The sequence below is a fragment of the Narcine bancroftii genome, chromosome 13 (assembly GCF_036971445.1).
Source record: "Narcine bancroftii isolate sNarBan1 chromosome 13, sNarBan1.hap1, whole genome shotgun sequence".
Taxonomy (NCBI): domain Eukaryota; kingdom Metazoa; phylum Chordata; class Chondrichthyes; order Torpediniformes; family Narcinidae; genus Narcine; species Narcine bancroftii.
In genome coordinates, this window is record NC_091481.1 from 79,684,259 (window position 1) to 79,702,379 (window position 18,121).

At 48.1% G+C, this 18,121-nt stretch overlaps 1 protein-coding gene across 2 annotated transcripts; it reads left to right on the top strand.

Annotated features, from left to right (window-relative positions):
- Nucleotides 1-499: 499 nt before the first annotated feature.
- On the top strand, nt 500-17,630 carry LOC138747971 (glia maturation factor gamma-like). 2 transcript variants are annotated; one of them, XM_069907629.1, is made up of 8 exons: nt 1,006-1,034; nt 1,123-1,183; nt 5,576-5,672; nt 7,569-7,618; nt 9,222-9,270; nt 10,647-10,730; nt 14,248-14,321; nt 17,427-17,630. In XM_069907629.1, the coding sequence occupies exons 1-8, from the start codon at nt 1,021-1,023 to the stop codon at nt 17,496-17,498; spliced, it is 501 nt and encodes a 166-aa protein (XP_069763730.1). In that variant the 5' UTR covers nt 1,006-1,020; the 3' UTR covers nt 17,499-17,630. The 2 variants fall into 2 exon arrangements, with proteins under 2 accessions (XP_069763731.1, XP_069763730.1); XM_069907630.1 differs by lacking the exons at nt 1,006-1,034; nt 1,123-1,183 and adding an exon at nt 500-749.
- The last annotated feature ends 491 nt before the right edge of the window (nt 17,631-18,121 follow it).

Consider the following 18,121-nt stretch of genomic DNA (forward strand, 5'->3'; position numbering starts at 1 on the left):
GTAGATTTTTAAGGCTTTCATGTCACGCTTGCAGAGGTTGTTGAAGCGAAGCTGGGGTCCACTGACATATGCAAATATGTGTATATACAAATATAAAAATAAATAATATTTAATAAATAGCAGAGTCTCGGGTGGTGAATGAGAGCAGTTCCTTTGGTCATTCAGCGTTCTCACTGCCCCGTGGGAAGAAGCTGTCCCTCAGCCTGGCGGCGCTGGCTCTGATCCTCCTGTATCTCTTCCCCGACGGGAGCAGTTGAAAGAGGCTGTGTGCGGGGTGGAAGGGATCCTTGATGATTTTGGAGTCTTCCAGTCCAATTATAACTCTCTAGTTCAACTGACCAAGACTCCTCTCCGGCTTGCTCCCCCTAAGGAGAAACTTTTGTTTTTAAAAGTCAGTTAGCTAGAAAAGAGCAATGACTTCCCCTTCAGTGGTTAGATCTGTTGCACTTCGAAGTGGGCCTGTGGTGAGCTGAGCAGGATCTCGTCTTCAGAAGCACACGGCAGGGATGAGGCTAAAATGATGTGTTTTTCCAGAGTTCAAGGAGCAATCTCCCAAGTGTCTTTAAGCAAGGGGATTGATTGTCCTGGAACTTTATAACTAAAATTTTGCGTTTAGAACAAGGAATTTGTGTTATGCAAATCTGTGGCACAGATGATGGGCTGTCAGCTTTATTGAGGAACTACAGTGCAAGCATCCTGTCACAAGACCAGGCTGAGTTTAACCACGGCTGCACAGAAGAATCAGCATGGTAAGGATTTTGCATTTCATAAACTGGGTTTATTTGACATTTTCTCGCATGCTTTGATGGAAAATGTTTCTCTGGATTCCACTTCTGTTGACACGGCCCTCTTGGGCAGAAATAGCTGCAGGTCTTTTGTTCCTCTAAGCCCTCTTTCTTTCAACCCCTGTGTCCGTGCTGTCCACAGCAGTGAAGGGCAGGGATTCAGTTGTGGGGTAACAAGGCTTTGAATGTTCACTTCCACCGAAGATTTCCGCCTTGTTACTACAGGCTGGCAAAGATGCAGAGAATTTGGTGAGACGCCACGGTACAACCTGCCCTTACGTTTTACCCAGAGTGAAAAACCACTAAATCTGAACAACTTGTATTTTTAAACATGCAGCTCTGTCTCCAGCACACGGCTGAAGAATTACCTCCAGTATTTCCGGGATGTTGATGGCTCCGTGAGTTACAGAAGTAACTGGTTCTGATCACAGCGCGTTTTTGATCACAAGCTTGAGTCGTTAACTCCCTTTGATTCGACGGCCCATCCACAACCTGCGACTGTGAAATGATCATCGCCAGAGAGCAAAGACCCACCTGGCTCCCGTGACTTGTTCAGAGGCTGAACAAAACTGCCCCTCTCCGCCTTCCGGAGGGAGCACTCCCTCCTCTTCCCACCAGTCGCTCCCTTGTGACCGCAGGAGAAGCCCCGTTTGTGCCCTCGCCTCCTCCCTCACTATCATTCGGGGCCCCCAAAAGGTCCTTCCGAGTGAGGCAACACTTCATTTTTGAATCTGCAGGGTTTGCCTGCTGCTCCTGCTGTGGCCTCCTCTACGTCGGAGAGACTGGGCGCAGACCGGGAGACGGCTTTGCTGAGCACCTTCACCCTGTCTCCAGTGGCCACCCATTTCAATTCCTCCCTTGCTGACATGTCTGTCCATGGTCTCGTATATTGCTAGACTGAGACCACCCTCAAATTGGAGGAACAACATCTCATCTTCTGACCGTGTACCCTCCAACCGGATGGCATTATCATTAATTTTTCCATTTTCTGTTGAAAACCCCCTCACTCCCCATCTTTGTCTCCTTTTCTTTAGCTCTCTCTCTCTCCTCCCTTTTCCCTCTGACTCCTTTCACAGAGCCAAAATCAATTCTCACATTTTGTCTTGTTGGTCTGCACACCCCCCCACACCACCTCCATTAGAACCACAGAACCCAACAGCACTTTTTTCCCTGGCCTTTAATTCAGATACTTGTCTATTTTCACTCATTCCTTGAGGACGGTCTTAGGCCAAAACATCGGTAATATATCTTTACCTCCTGTGGACGCTGCGAGACCGACTGAGTCCCTCCAGCATCTCTGTGTTTTGACTGCAATCACAGTGTCTGCAGACTTTCGTGTTTCACTCTATGGAGGTGTTGAGTTTCCTGCATCCACACTTGACTCCGGTCAGTTACTGATTCACTGGAGTGAAAGGAGGAGAGAGATGGAGATCAGGACAGAGTGAGTGAGAAAGTGAGGGAGGGGAGAGAAAGGGAAAGCTAGAGTGTGTACCTGTGAGAAAGATAGAAATTAGAGAAGGACAGAGTATGTATTTGAGAAAGTGTGAAAATGTGTGTATGTATGTGGGTGATTTTATGTATGTGTGCACATGCGACCGTGTATGTCTGTGCGTGTGTGTGCGCGCATGTGTGTAGGTGTAGGTGTGTGTGTGTGGTATGTGTTTGTTTGTGTGTGCGTGTGTATATGTGTGGGCATGTATGGGGGTATGTGTATGTGTATGTGTGTGCGGGTGTGCATGTCTGTGCGTGTGTGTGAGAGAGACTGTATGTGTAAGGGAGTGTGTTTGTATGTGAAAGAGTGTGTGTGTGTGATCTCAACATACTCCCCACCTTGCAAAGCAACTTAATCTCTAGCCAGACTATCTCTGCCCACCAGACATCACCCCTGCGCACCTCCCCCGATCGCAACCCCAAGCCTCACCACCCCTCTGCAGCCAACTGCAAACCTTGCTCTCCCTCCCACACTCAAGATCGCAATTCCCCCCTTTTTGGTTCCTAAATAGTGAACCATCTGTGCCCCCTGCGTATGATCCAGGGTAAAAGCTACCTACTTCCTGCACTACTGGAGTGCGTCGAAGGCCTTTGATCAGACTGGAGTGTGGAAATGTGCAGAATGTTATAGTCTTGCTGTTAAAGGCTGCAGCAAATTATTGTTAGCTCCTCCACACCATCTCATCCACCCACGTTTCCCCATGCCCGGCAACACCTTTGCTCCTGGTTTGAATATTGTGAGCTCCGTTCAATGAAGGCCAATGTACCATTTACTTCCTAGGGGTTCGTCACATCTGAGGCCAAGGTTTCACAGTTTCAGATTTATTGTCAGAGTACATGACATCAGATACAACCCTGAGATTCCTTTTTCCTGTGGGTGCAGCAGAATTACCACTAATTGGAAGTGCAAAAAATAAACTGTAAACAGCGTAAACATGAAAACAATGTAACAAATGTAAACAACTGACTGAGCAATACAGAGAAAGCAAAGTGCGCAAGAGTCTTTAAAGGAGTCCCTGAATGAGTTTGTCGTTGAGGAGTCTGATGGTGGAGGGGGACCAGCTGTTCCTGAACCTGGAGGTGCGAGACTTGTGGCACCGAGACCTCTTTCCTGATGGTAGCAGCGGGAACAGAGCGTGTGCTGGGTGGTGATTGCTCTCTGACGGCAGCGTTCCCCGTAGATGCACTCGATGGTGGGGAGGGTTTTGCATGTGATGTCCTGGGCTGTGCCCACTATCTTTTGGAGGGCTTTACACTCAGGAGTATTAGTGAGCCCGTACCGGACCGTCAGCACACTTTCCACCACACCTCCGTAGAAATTTGCCCAGGGTTTCTGGTGTCATACCAAGCCTCTGCAAACTCCTGAGGAACCAGAGGCTTTCTTCGATATGCCATTGGTGTGTTGGGTCCAGGATAGTTTGTTGCCACCATTTAAAGGAGCATGTGGCGGGAATGGATTGTGCAGAGTCATTTTTTGAAATGGACTCAGTTTCAATGCAAGTGGAAAATCGGAGACAAACCTGCAACTTTCCTTCTGCGGTTGTGACCTTGCGCATCTCACAATGTATCTCGAGTGACTCTGCACTTGTCTTTAACGACACTTTTCTCTCCACCCCGCACGCTTTGACTTACTGTAACACTGTATTCTACAATTTTATTTTATCACTGCACAAAGTGGTGGAATGAGCTGCCTGCAGAATTGGTAAACGCGGGTGACATTTAAGAAAAATTTGATGAGAGGGGCTTGGAAGGGTATGGTCAGAATCAGATTTATCGTCATGAACACGTGTCACAAATGTGTTGCTTTGTGACAGCAGTATTGTGCACTACAGATGCAAAAAATTGCTATAAATACACTATTTTAAAAATAAATACTTGAGTGCAAAAGAAGACAAAAAAAAAGTGAGGTCTGTGGTTCATTGTTCATTCAGGAATCTGACGGCGGAGGGGAAGAAGCCGTCCTTGTGCCGCCGAGTGTTCGTCTTCAGGCTCCTGCACTTCCTTTCCGACGGCAGCAGAGGGAAGAGAGCCTGGGTGGTGGGGGATCCTTGAGGATGGAGTCTGCCTTCTTGAGATGCTGAATCTTTTAAATGTCCTTTACGGAGAGATGACTAATGCCCACGGTGGTGCTGGCTGAGCTCACGACCCTCTGTAGCTTAGGATGATTCAGGGAATGAAGGGGTTATCATATGAGGAGCGTTTGACAGGTCTTGCTTGGCCTGTACTCATTAGAATTTAGGAGAACGAGGAGGGGATTTCATTGAAACATTTTGAACATTGAAAGGCATGGAAGGATGTAGGAACATTGAAAGATGTAGGAAGGTGAGGTAGTCTAGGACCAAAGGGAGCAAATTCAGGATTGAAGGGGGTCTGGTTAGAATAGAGATCTGTAGGAATTTCTTCAGAGGATGGTAAATCCGTGGAAGTTGTTGCCACAGGTGGTAGTGGAGGCTGGGTCATTGGGTGTATTTAAGGCAGAGATTGATAGGTTCTTGATTAGCCAGGGCATCAAACGTTGTGGGGAGAGGCCGGGCAGCAGGGCTGAATAGGGAAATGGATCAGCTCATAATTAAACTGCAGGGCTGAATAGCCTATCTCTGTTCTTCTGTCCTGTCCTGTACATGAGCGCCTCCATACCAGACAGTGATGCAACTGGTCAGAATGTTTTCTACGGTACACCTGTGGAAATTTGCAAGGGCCTTTGGTGACGTACCAAATCTCCCCAAACTCCTCATGTTGAGCCTTCTTCCTGATTGCTGAGTAATTGTTCGGTACCGACTAGAAGAGCTGAATGGCCCTTCTGCGCTGTAGTGTTCTTACTGTTGACTTGTCTGGGTAGTCCATGTGACAATAAAAAATTCCATTCAATTATTTGTTTTAGTTGGATTGAGTGAGGAACAGAATTGGCTGCAGCACTCAGGAAAACCTCCCCACCCTGGCTTACTATTCTTGGAATATTTTGATTTTAGTCACCCAGTGGAGTGTATCTGGGGCTCCATAAATTCCAAGTGACAAAAAAGGGGATTGTCAGTTCTGCTCTTGGAAGCAGGAGGTCAATGATCTGGAATCATCTGTAGAGAAGATTGTCATGGACCAATGCTCCTCACTTAATGAACTGGCACACGTTCCTCTGGCTGCAGTCTGGGATCTTACTGTGCTCTTTGCATGGAGTATATCCCCCTCCCCCCCCCCCCACCCCCACCCCGGCTCCTACCAGATGAGGGCCCCTCGCCTGCTCTCAATGCTTCAAAGCTGATTCTGTGTTTTCTTTCCTCACCCACCCTCCAACCTCTGGGCAGTCCGATTCACTGGTCGTGTGCGACGTGGACCCCGTACTCTTGACCCGGCTGAAGAAGTTTCGCTTCCGTAAAGAGACAACCAACGCTGCCATTATCAGTGAGTAAGGGAACCAGGAACAGGGGGCAACGGGGCTACCATGGGATGAACCCCCACCTCGCACCCCCACCTCCCCCATGAGATAACTCCACTTTCTTTTAAAAATACTTTTATTGAGTTTAACAAAAACCCTTTACACAAGATAAACTACTGATAACATAAATCAAATCATATACACGTCACATATCAATTGTAAGTTAAAGGCATAACCGTAATTGTTACATTAACTTATTTCATTCAGGACATCAAATTCTAAAATTATAATAACTAAACAATAAAAATCATCTCGTATTATGCCCAAAAATAACACGGAATACAAATAATACACGTAAAATTCCCTTATATAGGATATTTGATACTTCTCTGATGTGATCATGTGGTATGATCCGTGATCTGCAGTTAAAACCCCCCCCTTTACTTATTAGTCAATAATAAAAAGGATTTTTTCCGCCTATTAACCTACCCCCTCCTTATAAACAAGGTTTATTTGTATATATTGTAAATATGAATCGAACACCGGGCCCCAGACACCAGGCGGGGAATCCTTGGGGTGTCCACACCACTTCAATCCTCAGATCATGGTAATAATCTATGAATGGGCCCCACATCTTCTCACATTCAGACTTGGCATCTTTAATAATAGATTGAATTATCTCCAACCTTAAATGATATCATATTTGTTTTTCTCTAGAAGAGGATGTATCTCTGTCTTCAACCCAGAAGAGCATCCTAGCTTTTGTTTCGTTGATATCTAGACGAGCAATTTTGACAAAGTGGAAAGATAATGTCTCACCCACTCACATTTCAATGATATCACATCTTATTTAAGCTTGAAGATAATTCCTCTATTGCCCCTGGAGTCTCAGTGCTGGACTTCTAAGTGTCCCCAGTGACAGGATGGGGCAGAAGACCTGATCTTGGGTCTCTATTGCCCTTTGTATTGGGGCTGCCTATGGCATTAGCTACATTTTAAATTTAGACACTCAGCACGGTAACAGGCCCTTCCGACCTATGAATCTGCTCCGCCAATTGACCTACAACCCCGGTATGTTTTGAAGGGTGGGAGGAATCCAGAGCCCCCATGCAGACACAGGAAGAATGTGCAAACTCCTTACGGACAGTGCTGCGTTCGAGCTCCGGTCGCTTGTGCTGTAACAGTGTTGTGTTAACCTCTATGCGAACCTTGCTGCCCCTAATTGCTATGCTAACATGAAACGGACTGATGGGATAGACGGACTCCTTAATATCCACCTCCCCCAACCACAAACCCTGTGTAACGGGAGTGGGTGAGTAGTCTGGACCCCACCCCTTCAGCAGGAACCATAGCTGAATTTAATGGTGGAGGGGGTCAAAGCTTGAGGTGAGGATTAGATCCTAAAATCCGAGGTGCTCTTAGGCCAATGGTCCTTGCGTAGCCTCCAGTCAGAGTAGGCTGGAGAAGGAAAGTCACCCCTCCCTTCCCAGAAGTCGCCCCTAATTGCACAAGCCACTCTCCCCTCATCCTGTTGGCTGCACCCAATGCCCCCATAAATCAATGGCTCAGGCATGTTCTTCAGGGAAGGAGAGCGGTGGCATAACCCAGTTCCAGAGTTCTTCAATGCTGTCGAGGCAGCTCCTGTTGGCAACTGGCATTAAATTCCAATCTTGCCTGTGAAAGTCCCACGCTGACACTTGAGCTTTGTGGAAGAACCTTGAGTCATTCTTTAAACAGCAACCTCGCCTGCCTGCCGACATTTTGTCTATACCTTTGTGAAGGGCTCAGGCCCGAATCGTCGGTTCTGTATTTTGACATTTGCTTCATAAAGAAAGCTGTTCGACCTGCTGGAGTTTCTCCAGCCTTGTGTGTTTTCTTACTTCATGTTTTACTTCCAACCTCATCTGTCTTCCTTCTTCTAGTTAAAGCTGACAAAGTAAGCCAGATGATGGTATTGGAGGAAGAGCATGAGGTAAGTCCCTCACAGACACACGGCAAGTTCAAGTTTATTATAATCATACAATTGTAATGGAGAACTGGACGAAACGACGCCCTTAGGTCCTCAGTGTAAAAACATGCAAACACATATGTTGACCTAGCGCACATATTTACAAGCAATTTATATGCTGTCATACCCACACTCCTGTTCGGCTCCGAATCATGGGTCCTCTACCGGCATCACCTACGGCTCCTAGAACGCTTCCACCAGCGTTGTCTCCGCTCCATCCTCAACATCCATTGGAGCGCTTTCATCCCTAACATCGAAGTACTCGAGATGGCAGAGGTCGACAGCATCGAGTCCACGCTGCTGAAGATCAAACTGCGCTGGGTAGGTCACGTCTCCAGAATGGAGGACCATCGCCTTCCCAAGATTGTGTTATATGGCGAGCTCTCCACTGGCCACCGTGACAGAGGTGCACCAAAGAAAAGGTACAAGGACTGCCTAAAAAAATCTCTTGGTGCCTGCCACATTGACCACCGCCAGTGGGCTGATATCGCCTCAAACCGTGCATCTTGGCGCCTCACAGTTTGGCGGGCAGCAACCTCCTTTGAAGAAGACCGCAGAGCCCACCTCACTGACAAAAGACAAAGGAGGAAAAACCCAACACCCAACCCCAACCCACCAATTTTCCCCTGCAACCGCTGCAACCGTGTCTGCCTGTCCCGCATCGGACTTGTCAGCCACAAACGAGCCTGCAGCTGACGTGGACTTTTACCCCCTCCATAAATCTTCGTCCGCGAAGCCAAGCCAAAGAAGATATGCTGTAGATATATAAAAATAAATAAATATTGTTAAATAATAGTAGATTCTCAGAGGGTTTGTATGAGCATTCTCTCTGCCCATGGGAAGAAGCTGTTCCTCAGACTGGTGGTTATGTTTCTGATACTCCTGTATCTTTTTTCCCCAATGGGAGTAGCTGGGGTGGGGGGGGGGGGGAGGTGGTGGAAGGGGTCCTTGAAGACATTGCGAAACCTCTTCAGACCATGATCACGTTGATGGTGGGGGGGGGAGGGGGAAGGAGTCTCTACTGATCCTCTCTGCCGCTCTTATGACCCTGTGGATTGACCTCCCTCTACCACGACTGTACCACACTAGATGCAGCCGGCCAGGGAACTCTCCATAGAAAGTTAACAGGTGCCAAATCTGGCAACCCTGGCCCTTATTACCCTCAGCACCCTCTCGAAACCCGGTGCCGATACCCAGTTCCCATGAGCCAGTCTCCAGGAGCCCTCAGTGCGTGCAGGCCCTCCCCCCCCACCACCGCAGCCTCATCTGATGAGCCCTTCACTGCTCCGCTGCCGTGGCCACTGACCTGCAGGGTCATCTCCTCTGCTTCTCCTTCTCAACAAGGGGAGGGGAGGTGCTCACTGACTGGACATCCACAGGCCTGTTGAACCGTGATCCCATAGTGGTGATACTCAGAGAGGGTGAGACTAGCGCAGGCTGGCAATGCAGGATAGATTGTGTGTAAAACAGAGAGTTCGCCAGTGTGCCCCGAGACCGGCCCTTACCTCTGTAGTCTCACACTGCACAACACACCAAACGCTTATAAATCAATGTATTTTCGTCCTAGGACATTTCTCCAGACTCACTCAGAAACGAACTACCAGAATGGCAACCTCGATATCCTTTACTGAACAATTTTACCAAGAAATAAAGATTAGGGGGTCTAAAATTGTAGCTTCCACCAGCCTGGGACCTCCGAAATGCCTTGCCGACAACAAGGTCGAGTCAACGATGTACACTTCGACTGCACTCGAGCCAAATTGAAGCGAAGTCAGAAAATGTGGGCATGCCGAGCGCCGACAACATGAGAAGGAGCAGATGACCTTTCTCAATCAGAAAGCAAAGCAAAAAGGGAAGAGGCTGAAAATTTGAAATAACCAAAATAAAAGGCCAAAAAAAAAACACGGTTGGATCGTTCAGCTGATCTGGCCGCATCAGTGGGGAAATGGAGGAACACCAGTTCTGGGGAAAGGACTCAGATTTTTCAGATATTGCAGACTCTGCATCTAACCAATGCCCTCACCTTTGTACGTTAACCAATCCCCTTAAATGTTCTCAGCACAAGTTCTGTAGGATTCAAGTCCTTTCTTGGAAATTCTTGGAAATTCACTTACGCCCTGATCTACGGTCCTCAAGAATACATACCCTGCAAATTCTTCCTCTTACTCAGGCGACTTAATAGATGCCTACAAGATTATGAAAGGCGGATGGCCAGCACCTCTCTCTCCCAGGGCAGGGGCAGCAATCACCAGAGGACACCTGTACAAAGTGAAGGGAGGAAAGTTTAGGGAAGACGTCAGGGGTAAGTCTTTTTTTTACACACAGAGAGTAGCGGGTAGTGGTGGTGGAGGCTACAATAGGGACGTTTAAAAGACTCTTAGGCAGGCCAGAGAAAGAGAGGGTCACGAAGTAGGGAGTTTTTTTGAGCAGGTCAGCACTGCACCGTGGGCCGAAGGGCCTGTCGTGTGGACTTGCGGCGTAACAGGAGTGATAGGTTGGGGTAGAGAGAGCTTTGTGTGGGACTCCTGCTGTCCCCCCGTCTAGGGAGAAGATGGCACGCCTCTTCTCAAACTGCAGCATGCAGACTCGATAACTGGCGATTCATCGCGAACAGTTGAAAAATTAATTTCCTCGATGAAGGGCTCCGAGCCCCCTTCTCCCACTGATGCTGTTCGTCCCGTTGACCCACCCCCCCTACCACCGGGCAGATTTGCGTTTTGCTCCAGATTCCATCGTCGAAAAAGAACTCTTCTTCAGCTGCGTAGCGCAGGCCAGAATTCCCGAGCTTTGAAGACTTCCTGGATGTTTTGTAAAAGTGAAAATTATTTTTTATGCTTCTGTTTAATGTTCATCATGGATTATCCTTGCCACTGAATATTCTCCCTATTAATTGTCTATTAATTCTAATCTCTGATTTTCTCCAGTTGTCATTTGTTACCCTTTTTCCCATTTTCGACTGCAGGAAACGTTTATGCTTCTTAACTACTGATCAGATTCGTAGTTTACAGCTATAAATATGTACATCATGACAAGAGGGTGTCCTACCCCATGTGCCTGATCTTCAGTAGTCCACAGGGTGAGTTGGCAGGACCTCTTTTTAAAGGCTTGTCTCCTCTCCATTCAGAGGGGGTCGCGTCACCACCGTGAGTTCAGAACTCTTTGCTGTTCCTGTCTAGAGAGAAGTGAAGCTGCAGAGTTGTGGCGACGTGTGTTCCCGCGCTTTGCGAGCACCACCTCACCTCTGGCCGAGCCCAAGTGTATTTGGGACCTTGCGCCCTTCCTGTATTTAAAAAAAAAATCAAGTTAGACACACAGCACTAAGACAGGCCAATTCGGCCCTACGAGTCCATGAGGCCCACGTCACACCCCATGAACCTACTCCCCCAGTTTGGACAGTGGGAGGAAACTGGAGATCCCCGGAGGAAACCAACGCAGACACGGGGAGAAGTTACGAACTCCTTCCAGGCAGCGCAGGATTCAAACCCCGTCTTAAAGGCGTTGCACTAACCGCACCTACACCAGCCGTGCCACCCGTAACCACTCTGTACACCAAAGCGTGCTTCCTTCGAGGTAGAATTAAATTGGAAGATCCTTACCCGTCTGTAATTCATGCTTACAACGGTGTGCCTCATTTTGAATGCCAAGGAGGGCAAGGTTAGATTGACACATTATGCTCAAGGCAGAGGATTTGCGGGAGATGAACCTCTCTGAAAATTTTGGGAATTGGGTGAACGGCCCAAAATATTGCAAAGTCTGAGGGGAAATAAGAATTAGTGCCCCAGCAGTTCCAGGAAGGATAAGGGCCTTTACAGAAGGGCTTGCGATGGTGCCTGGCTTAGAGGGAATGATTTATGGGGAGAGATTGGGTTGTTTTCTCTGGAGCGTCGGAGACGAGGAGATGTACATTATCACGAGAGGCGTTTGTGGGGGGGGGGCGGGGGGGGAGGGAACAGTCAGGATCTTAAAGGTGTCACACACTAGCAGCCATTCTGGAGCCTTAACATAAAGTCTGATCAACAGGCTTTATTCCACACAAACGTCCACAGAGCTGGCTGTTAGAGGGGCTGTGCTGGCTCTGAGACTGACCTCGAGGGGGCCGGATGTGGCTGATATCCCGGAGGGTGATTGGCAGCCATCCGGGTGTTGCCTTGTCCTCCAGTGCTCTTCCTGCAAGTTAACAGGTGATCCCCTGTGGTGTAACTCCACAATATGTTGCTAACCTCTTGGGCCTGAGCCCTTCCTCAAAGAATAAGCCCAAAGCAGGAAATCTCAGAATTCAGTCGTTGTGGCTGGGGGAGGAATCCAGACCAACAACAGGTGTCAATTGGATCTGATAAGGAGAGAGGTGAGAATTTATCATGTCTGTGTGAAAGGAGACTGAACGGACAGGCAGAGCCAGGGAGAGGTGAAGGGGAAAGAGGTGAGGAGGAGGGGGGGGGTGCGTTTAATTAAAGCTAGAGATGTTAATATCCAGTTGGAGGGTGCCCAGTCGGAAGATGAGGTATTGTTCCTCCAATTTGCGGGGGGTCTCAGACTGGAAGTTCATGAAGTCATGGACGGATACGTCAGCAAGGGAATCGGATGGGGAATTAGAATGGGCAGCCACTGGGAGATCCCTGCTGTTGTGGCGGACAGAGCCGAGGTGCTCAACGAAGTGATCTCCCACTCTGCACCCAGCCTCTCTGATGTTCCTCCCCCAGCCAGCATTGTCCGAAATTTCTTGGCTTATTTTGCCCGAAACATTGGGAATATACCTTTGTGGACGCTGAAAAGACCGGCTGAGTCCCTCCAGCATTTCGTTGTGCTTTTTTCTCCCCCTGCAATTGCAGCATCTGCAGACTTGAGTGCTTCACTAAGTTTCTTCCGTACCTCTCTCCCACCTACACAAAAAAACAGTTCTTGGCCCACCTAATTGTGCTACGGCCCCTGTTGAGAATGACTAGAAGGCATGCGTTTAAGGTGAGCGGGAGGACATTTAAAGGAGATATGCGGGGCAAATATTTTACAGAGAGAGAGTGGAACGGGCTGCCAGGAATAATGGATACAATAGTTGTGTTCAGGAGGCATATAGATAGACACAGAAATTTGATAGGTATGGAAAGATAAGCAACAAAGTTTTAGTTTGGTTTGGACCCTGTTCAGCATGAACAGCTGGGCCGAAGGGCCTGTTTCTCTGCTGTTCTATTTAGCTTCTCGAGTCTGCTCTGCCAGTAGGAAGACCGTGGGGTGATCTCTTACCTCAGCATCACTCACCAATTTGGCACCCCTCGAAATTCAAGATTCGATTTATTGTCATTATAATAAAACTATCATATGAGGCAAAAATTGCTTTAGCCCGCTCTAAGGCAGACAGATTCACCATCGACAGAAATTGCCTGTTGACCTCTTACATTCAGAGAAAGAGAAATAAAGGAGAGTCCCCCCTAGAGTCACCAACTAGATTTGCTTCCAACAGTCTGCAGCCTGGCGTGAGCACCCCCCCCTCTGGCACCGGCAGCAGCCCCCCCCCCAGCCTCTGCAAGTTCCTCGACCCTTGTCGCTGGCAGCCTGCCGCGTGCCTGGGCCTTTCAGTCGCAGAGCCCCCTCGCTGGTCCGCTGCCGTGGTCGCCGTCCCCGTGGGCCGTCTCCTCTGCTTCTCCTTCTTAGACTGTGCAACGGTCTTCCCCATTTTCCTGGTGCCCTGCACCAGTCTTCCGCTCCCCCGGAGTCTGCTGCCGATCAGAGGCGCCGCCATCTAGGGCGCAGACCAGTCGCGGGATTTTAAAGTAAAAACTCCTGTAACGGGCCGTTCAAAGCCTGTGCGAAGCTGACGGCAGTTGACTGGGCAGTTGGGTGATCTCTCCATGAAATGTTTTCAGTAACTGAGTGGCCACAAGTTCTGTTGGAGAGGGAGTTCTCAGATGTGTCCTATTGTGGGAATTCTCGGACGTCCTGAGCTATAACTCCCAGGATTGCCTCCCCTTCTACCTCTCACTTCTAGCCTCAGAGAGGGGCTGCCATTTTGACAGAAGCTAGCAGGACCTTGATCCCCTGTTGCTGGGCAAGGACCTGTGAGTGCCACTTCTCTTCACGGGGAGGCTGGCAGAAGGGGTGACCATCGTCACCATGTGACCTCAGTCATTATGCTCATGGTCTCTGCTCTTGGCCTGTACTCGTTGGAATTTGGGAAAATGAGGGGGGAGGGTGGATCTCATTGAAACATTTTGAATGTTGAAAGGCGAGGGTGGAGTAGGTGGATTCCCATGGAGGGAAAGTCTAGGACAAGAGGGCGCAACTTAAAGATTGAAGGGCGTCCACTGAGAACTGAGATGTGGAGAGGTTGGTAAATCTATGGAACTTATTTCAACAGACGGTTGTGGAGGCCAACTTGTTTAAGTTAGAGATCGATTGGTTCTTGATTAGCCAGGGCATCAGGAGAAGACCAGGGAGTTGGGGTGAGTGGGAAAATAGATCAGCTCATGATTGAATGGCGGGGCAGACTCGATGGGCTGAACAGCCTAATTCTGCTCCTATATCTTATGGTTTTATGGTCTAATCTACCAACATGGATCCATCCTGGACATACCACTAACCACTCTTACCTTGAGTTACAGGTTGTAGTCCCCAACAGCATGTGATGTACGCTGGGAGTAAGAACAGACTAGTCCAGGCATCGGAAATCACCAAGGTGAGCGAATCCAAGGAACACACATCCTGTGCGTTGCTTTGAAATCTCGCTGTTGGAATTGCTGGCTCATTTCTTCTCCCGTCTGGGCCACAGGGATTTCCTTGTGTGTAGTTCCTCAGGCGTTGTCCTGGAATGCTGTCCATTCGTTTGAGATTCAGGGAGACAATTTAGTAGGTCTCAGGTGGAGTGACAGAGAGAACGGTGGGGGGAGGGGGGGCAGAACTGCAGTGGATTTCATGTGGGCATTATAACTATAACCAACTCATGCCCCCATCTCACCCAACAACTTATGTGTGCCCTCTGCACCTTTCAAACAGCAGCCTTACCCACCTGTTAAATCGCCAACCTGGCGATTTAAGGGGGACCTGCCCCTGGGATGATGTGGCGAGTGACGTGTCACGCAGCCACAGGGAATCCCCTGTTCCCTGTGTTCTTTCTGTTTAAAGTTCCAGAGTAACCGAGTGAGTCATTCACATTAGGCGGAGGAGGACACCCTCCGAGGTCGGTCTGGGAACCGGGTAGATTTCAACCAGGCTTGCCCAATTCGGCCCTTTCAAATAGGCCCGTACCTAGGTCTTCAACCTAATAAATTACCCCCATTTTACAAGGCAATTTGAAAGGGCCTGTTGACTACAATCAAATTAGTGGGAGATGGCTGCTGTCAACAAGGGGTGGGGGGGGCGGCATGGTTAGCGCAACACCCTTATAGCGCCAGCGATCGGGACTTGGGTTCGAATCCTGGACTGTCTATATGGAGTTTGTTCATTTCCCGTGATCTGCATGGGTTTTCCCCGGGGGCTCCGGTTTCCTCCCACTGTTCAAAATATACTGGGGGCCATGGGTGTAATTGGGCAGCGCGGGCTCGTGGGCTGGAATGGCCTGTTGCCTTGCCGTCTATCTAAATTAAAAAAAAATTAAGAAGTTTCATACAGGCCCTACAGCCCATGAAGCTGTGCCAACCCATATATACCTACCAAAAAAAACTAAAACCCTTCCTACCTCATGACCCCTTCTTTCATCCATGTGCCTGTCTAAGTGTCTCTTAACCCTTTGGACTCTGACCATTTTTAACCTTTCGTAATATATACACCAGACTGGGTCCACGGATAAATTACAGAACGAACACCAGTGAAAACCCGCTGGTGGTCGGGCATAAAACCAGTCCTGGAAAACGGGGACATGGAGTATATGCTCTTGTTGGAATTCCCTGAAAACAGGGACACAGAATCCAAAGGGTTAAATGCCCCTGATGTCTCACCTAAAATTTACCCCTGATGTCTCCCCTAAATCTTGTACACATGTACTCTGGTGTTTGCTATTCCTGCTTCTCACGGAGTTGCACAGTGGAGAACTAGGCCCTTCAACCCATTGACTCTTTGTTGACCATTGAGCACCCATTTACCAAGAATCCATTTAATTCTCCTCACATTCTCACCAACGCTCCCCAGATTCTACCCCCTTGCCCACACACTGGGGTAGTTTGGAGCAGTCAACAGAAGCCCCGTCCTGCACACCTTTGGGATGTGGGAGGACACACGGGGAAACCCACACAGTTACAGGGTGAATGTGCAAACTCCACACGGCGGTCGGGATCGAACCCGCTTCCTTTTTAAAATTTAGACATACAACACGGCCACAGGCCATTTTGGCCCACAAGTCCGTGGCGCCCAAATTACGCCCATTAACCTATATCCCCAGTATGTTTTGAACAGTGGGAGGAAACTGGAGCCCCTCCCGGAGAAAACCCCATGCAGACATGGGGAAGACATCCAAACTCCTCACAGCCAGCGTGGGATTTGAACCCAGGTCGGGTTCTGATCGCTGGCACCATAAGGGCATTAAGCTAACCGCTATGCCAACCGTGCCATCTGGGGCTGTGGGTCTGCAGGTCGTACAGCTGTAGCATTGCCTCACCATACAAGTCTTTTGACTGTCAACGTTGAAAATTATCTTAGCTTTACAACACCAGTGGCTGTTTGACATCGTGATTCATTGCAGAAGGAAGATTATGCTCCCATTAGCATTTGATGTGTTGGCATTGATAGAGGATTGGTTAACCAACAAAAAGCAGGGATGTTTTTCTGTTGGCAATCAGTGGTGAGTCTCATGCCGCAGGGGTCAGTGCTGGGCTTGCAATTCTTCACCATGTGTGTAAATGATCTGGACGAGGGGGGACAGGGCGTAGTGTATCTAAGTTTTCTGATGACACTAAATTGAGTGGAAAAGCAAATAGTGCAGAGGATATGGAGAGTCTGCAGAGGGATATAGATAGGTTAGGTGAGTGGGCAAGGGTCTGGCAGATGGAGTACAACGTTGGTAAATGTAAGGAAGGGAAAATGGAAGATCAGATTATTATTTAACTGGCAAGTGATTGCAGTGTGCCGCCGTTCAGAAGGACTTGGGAGGGCTTGTGCATGTATCGCAAAAGGTTGGTTTGCCGGTGCAGCAGGCTGTCAAGGCGGCAAATGGAGTGTTGGCCTTCATGGCTGGAGGGGTTGAATTTAGGAGCAGGGAGATTGTGGGGCAACTGTACTGGTGAGGCCGCATCTGAAGGACTGTGTGCAGTTCTGGTCTCCTGACTTGAGGAAGGATCTAGTGGCAGAGAAGGTTCACCAGGTTGATTCCAGAGATGAAGGGGTTAGCCTGAGGAGAGATTAAGTCCTCTGGGGCTGTACCTGCTGGAATTTAGAAGAATGAGAGAGATCTTATAGAAAAATTATGAAAGGCACAGATAAGATAGAGGTAGGTAAGTTGTTTCCATCGGTGGGGGAGACCAGAAGGAGGGGACACAGTATCAAGATGTGGAATAGTAGATTTAGGATGGAGATGAAGAGGAACTGCTTTTCCCAGAGGGAGGTGAATCTGTGGAATTTTCAGCCTATTGAAGCAGTGGAGACGATCTCAGTAAATATATTTAAGACAAGGTTAGATAGATTTTTACACAGTAGGGGAATTACGGGATTTGGGGGAAAAAGGCAGGTAGATGGAGATGAGCCCATCGTCAGATCAGCCACGATGACACCGAACGGCGGAGCAGGCTCGACGGGCCGGACGGCCCGACTCCCGCTCCTCTACTTCTTACGTTCTCGTATTCTTAACTCCCAGGTCTTCGAGATTCGGAACACCGATGAGCTGACAGAGAACTGGCTGTGTGAGAAGCTGGCATTCTTCCGCTGAAAGTGTGAAGCACACCTTGGCGGTGCAACCAGCTGGTCGAGAGTCCCGTTCGAGGAACCAGTGTGATTAAAAAAAAATAAAATGCTGTGTTTTTATTCTGCAGGAATAAATTGAATTGCCACTGCATTAAAAGTGATGCTGAGTTCTCTCCATTCAAGATGAATTTTAAATGTAACTTTTCTTTCATTTAAATATTTTATTTAAGAATAATCAATACGAATATAACAGTAATTACTACATCTAAATGCATTTATCTTATGACTAATCATTTTTATATATATGGAAAAAAACCCAACCACCCAGTTACTACCCTCCCTCCTCCCCGCCCCAACTACAAAGAAAGAAAGAAAGGGGAGATCATTATTTAACCTTAAAGTTATCGAGACCCTCATACCTTAATATCAACAGCTTTCAAGTAAGGGCTCCAAACTTTAATTAAAAAAAAGAATATTTATCTCTCAAATTATATGTAATTTTTTTTCTAAGGAAATACAGGCTTTCATTTCATTGCGCCCTCTTTTCGTCCCTATATTTGAACCACGAAATAGCTAAGCATTTTTTTGAAACCGCTATTGATAAACGGAAAAACTCAATGTGATACATAGTTAACTTTAATTTTAAAG